The sequence below is a fragment of the Myotis brandtii genome, unplaced genomic scaffold (assembly GCF_000412655.1).
Source record: "Myotis brandtii unplaced genomic scaffold, ASM41265v1 scaffold827, whole genome shotgun sequence".
Taxonomy (NCBI): domain Eukaryota; kingdom Metazoa; phylum Chordata; class Mammalia; order Chiroptera; family Vespertilionidae; genus Myotis; species Myotis brandtii.
In genome coordinates, this window is record NW_005371360.1 from 1,329,109 (window position 1) to 1,333,396 (window position 4,288).

General features: G+C 50.8%; 1 protein-coding gene across 4 annotated transcripts in view; it reads right to left on the bottom strand.

The window, feature by feature from the left end:
• Positions 1–2,957: 2,957 nt before the first annotated feature.
• The window catches only part of LOC106724446 (lipid phosphate phosphohydrolase 1-like), a 9,897-nt gene continuing 8,566 nt past the window's right edge, over positions 2,958–4,288 (bottom strand). For all 4 annotated transcript variants that reach the window (XR_001360248.1, XR_001360247.1, XM_014531919.1 and 1 more), the window contains one exon: positions 2,958–4,270. Coding sequence is in view for 2 of the 4 variants with exons in the window: in XM_014531919.1 (XP_014387405.1) it covers positions 4,019–4,270 (252 nt within the window). In the remaining 2 variants the exon portion in view is untranslated. The remainder of the gene's footprint in view (positions 4,271–4,288) is intronic.

Consider the following 4,288-nt stretch of genomic DNA (forward strand, 5'->3'; position numbering starts at 1 on the left):
GGTTGTCCTGGGCTAACCCTCTGATCCTGTCTCTAAGGCCCTCTTTTCTCTGACTTCAGTGAGCTAACAGCAGCCCCATCATGGCTCACTTCTCCTCTATAACATTTCCAGAGAGCCAAAGCAGAGCACCACCTAGGCTCTCTCTCTCTCACCCGTTGCTCCTTCTATTCTAAGCTCTTCCTTTGTTTCACTGTCCCCAGCTGTAATAAATGTGCTCTCAAAATCACCTGGGCTTGTGTTGTGAAATCTTTCCTACATGAAGTCAAGAAACACGCACTAATGGCTGGCCCGAGGCAGCCCTACATTGGGCCCAGTCCCTTTCTGGTGACACTAGGACCCCAGTAGTCAGATGGTTATGGAATGCAGGTACTTGGGGGAGGGGTGTCAGTGGAGCCCCCTAATGCAGGAATTCTCAGCTGGGGTTGTTTTGCCCCATAGGGGATACTTGGTGATGTCTGGAGACATTTTTGGTCGTTACAACTTGGAGTTGTTACTGGCATCTGGTGGGTGGAGGCCAGGGATGCTGCTCAACATCCTACAAAAAACAGGATGGCTCCCGCAGCCAAGAATTATCCAATAGTAATGAGATGGGGAACCCTGATTTAGACTTTTAAAAAAATCCTACCAGAGGATATTTTTTCCATTGATCTTTAGAGAGAGAGTGGAAGGGAGGAAGAAGAGAGAGAGAGAGAGAGAGAGAGAATTGATATGAGAGTGCAGCCAAGAATGATCCAATAGTGATGAGTTGGAGAATCCTGATTTAGACTTTTAAAAAAATCCTCACCGAAGGGTATTTTTTCCATTGATCTTGAGAGAGAGAGAGAGAGAGGAAGGGAGGAAGAGGAGAGAGAGAGAATTGATATGAGAGAGACATGGACTGGTTGCCTCCTGCACATGGGAATCAAACCCGAGATCCTTTGGTCTGCAAGCCAACTCTTTAACCACTGAACCAAACTGGCCAGAGCTGATTTAAACTTTTGAGGTTCTCACCCAATGAAGATGTTGTTAGCGTTGGTCCCGAGACATGGTGCCCAGACTGAAATAGGAGGTCCACCACTCCATGCTAATATACATCAAAAATTCATAAATGCTGTGTTGGCATTTCTTAGTTTTTAGTGTATTAAGAACCATAAAAATGGAAATGGAGGGGGTCCTGCTGGAAAGGGCTGACTTGGGTCTCAGCCCTAGAAAAAACAGGTTTCCTGTGTCACCCCCCCCCCCCCCGGACCGGCTTGATTTGGGGTGTGGTTTGTCCTCCAGAGAGACAGAGCTTTCTGGATTAGCCCACCTGGCAAGGGATAGCTCCCTGGAGAGTACAGGCCCTGCAGTGGGCGCCTTCTACCTTCCTCTGCATCAGGGCATTCATTGGGCTCCCTGATGGCCCTCGGGTGGGGCGGGGTGGGGGAACAGAGGGAGGGCAAGGGGGAAGAGAATGGAGAGCAGGGGGCAGGGGGCCTTCTAGCACCTGGAGCTGCAGGGACCTGGCATCGCTGGAGATGTAAAAAGACCAGAGATATAGAAAACCTGCAAGGATGATGTGGGGAGGGGTTTGAGGTGGGCTGAAGTCATCTGCACCCCGTGGCTGCTACCTCCCCAGCTGGCCTCTCCTGGGAGGTGAAGAATGCCAGGTATACCCATGGCTCCTGGCAAGCAGACCCTCCCTGGGAGCCAGGCGTCCATGGCATTACCTACCACTCAGAAAGCCATCAAGGCTCCTTGCAGGAACCCAAAGACCCTGTCATGGGGTGGTGCCAACAGTCCAAAATCGGGATGTAGCCACTGAACAGAGCCGGGGAGAAGAAAAGGAGCTGGATGGTGAGCCATAGGAGCTGGGTTTTCCATCCCCAGGAGCCAGCCTGCACATAGAGCTGGGGGGAGGGCAGGCACCGTGAAGCCCCAAGAGTAGATACCCATCCACCCCAGGCTGGGTTTCTGTGCCCACCCACCTGCCTGATCCTGGGTGACCAGGGTGTGAGGCAGGACATTCATCTTGCCGTTTTGTATGGAAAATGATTTCAGCATCTAGAGAGGGTATGGGCTGTGGCCCTGACACCATCATTGTAAGAGAGCTTTATGCTCTAATTACACACTGGTGTTGGGAGAATTGTTAGATGTGGGATGATTTCCCAAACAGTCAGGTGAGACCCTATGGGTAGGCTCCTGCGGTGGCCCGGAACTCCCACCTCCTGCCAGCCTCAGATCTCCGATCTAGCTAGGTGGGGCTCAGCAGGGACCTCTCAAAGAGCAGGGGTTGAGCTCCTGATTTTGAAATGGAAAACAGAAAACAAACAAACAAGCCCATTTTTATTTTTTATTCTATTTATTAGGGTTACATTGGGTAATAACATTATATAGGTTTCAAGTGTATAATTCTATACTATAGCATCTGTAAGAAAAAAAACCCCATTGTTAAATAATAGGTTAAATTTACTTCCTTGAAATTAGCAGGATGAATGAGAAAGTTGCTGTTGTGTGTTTCTGGGAGAAATCAGGTATGGGGACTTGGGGAATACTTGAGGCAAAGGAATTCAGGGAGACCCAGAACATTTTGCTCATGAAATTGACTGCCCTTTCTTTACCAGGCCTGCAAAACCAGGGAAATGCCTGCTTCCTACTTGTGAGTGATCTGTCTACTATGTGGGGGGCCACACTGCTACTCCCCCTGTGTACCTCGAGGCATTGCTGGCAGACACCCCAGCCCCAACCCACCCTGGGGTTTGTTTTGCCTATTACTAAAGATAATAGTCACATGTAGGCCAGATCTGGTTTAAGTGCTTTGAGTGTATCAGTTTGTTTGTTTATGTTTTTTTTTTTTTTAAAAAATATTTTATTGATTTTTTTATAGAGAGGAAGGGAGAGGGATAGAAAGTTAGAAACATTGATTAGCTGCCTCCTGCACGCCCCCTACTGGGGATGTGCCTGCAACCAAGGTACATGCCCTTGACTGAAATCGAACCTGGGACCCTTGAGTCCGAAGGCCAATGCTCTATCCACTAAGCCAAACCAGTCAGGGCTGCTTGTTTATGTTTTAACATGAAACCACAACCCTAGGAGGCAGTTGCTGTTTGCATGCCCATTTTACAGATGCAAAATGGGAGGCCTGAGAAGGAAGTTGAGTATCTCACCCAGTGTTACACACAGTTGAGGCTGTGATAGATCCGACTTCAAAGACCCTGTTCTCTTATCAAACAGAAGCTGTAGTTACTTTGTTACGTGGTCTTTTTTTTTTTTTTTTAAAGGCTGGCAGCAGAATGGGTTGTCTTTCAGGAAGAAATGTTGCTGGGTTGCTGGTGTGAAAACATCCGTGTGACTGTCACATGCCCAGTGGCCTGGGCCTTTGTCTGTGTCATTGTGTCTGTCCACCACGTGCCCAGGTGCTCTGGGCTGGCTCCCATGTATGTGATCCAATTCCACCACCAGAATCTATGCTCTCTTTGTCCACTGGGTCATCGGCTGCTTCCCAGCGGGTTCCCTTCTCCCCAGCTCCTCTTGCCACCTCACTACCAAAACTTTGGACCTGCACCTCAGCTGGATCTGATTTCCCTCCCACCCGCTCCTGGTGGAACCTAGCCCTGGGCATGGACCTAGCCTGGCACGGGCCGTCTCCAGCTGCGGGGAGGAGGAGACAGGGTTCTGGAAGTTGCCATTCTGGGACAGAGACACTGAATGAGCCTTAAGAGGAGATAGGCCCTCCCCATTCTTGCCCTCCCAACTCCGGGGGCACACACACAAGCTCCATGGAAGCTGTGCCTGGCACTGCTGGCACCAAGCATGGGTGTGTGTGTGGGGGGGATGGACAATGGAGCATTCTCTGACCTCACCGGGTGTGTGGCCTGTCTCCCGAGAGTACTTACCATCAGACGCACCATGGCATACATCCCGAAAGAGGCATGCTCAGAATAGAAGGATTTCCTGGGGGATGGGCAGGGGAGGGCCGCCATCAACTGTGGTAGGGGTGAGGGGACCCTTCCTGGGTTCTCCTCCCCAGCTGCCAGCTCGCCTGGCATAGAGGATGTCTTCAGCTTGCCTGGTTTGTGATGTAGCCAATTTTGCAGTCCAAGGAGGCCCGGTTGGGCAGGCACACAGCCAGGAAGTGGGGCCTCAGGTGACCTGTGGTCATCTTGGCAATGTCAGTCTGGGACCAGCTGGCCATGCCACCAAACACGAAGATACCAGGTTGCCTGTAGATCATGGCCTTGTAGGTGCTGCTCATGAAGGCTGGTGAGCTCAGCTGCAGGCCCGGAACATGGCTCATCTCTCCCAGGCTGATCTGCAGGATGGAAGTGGA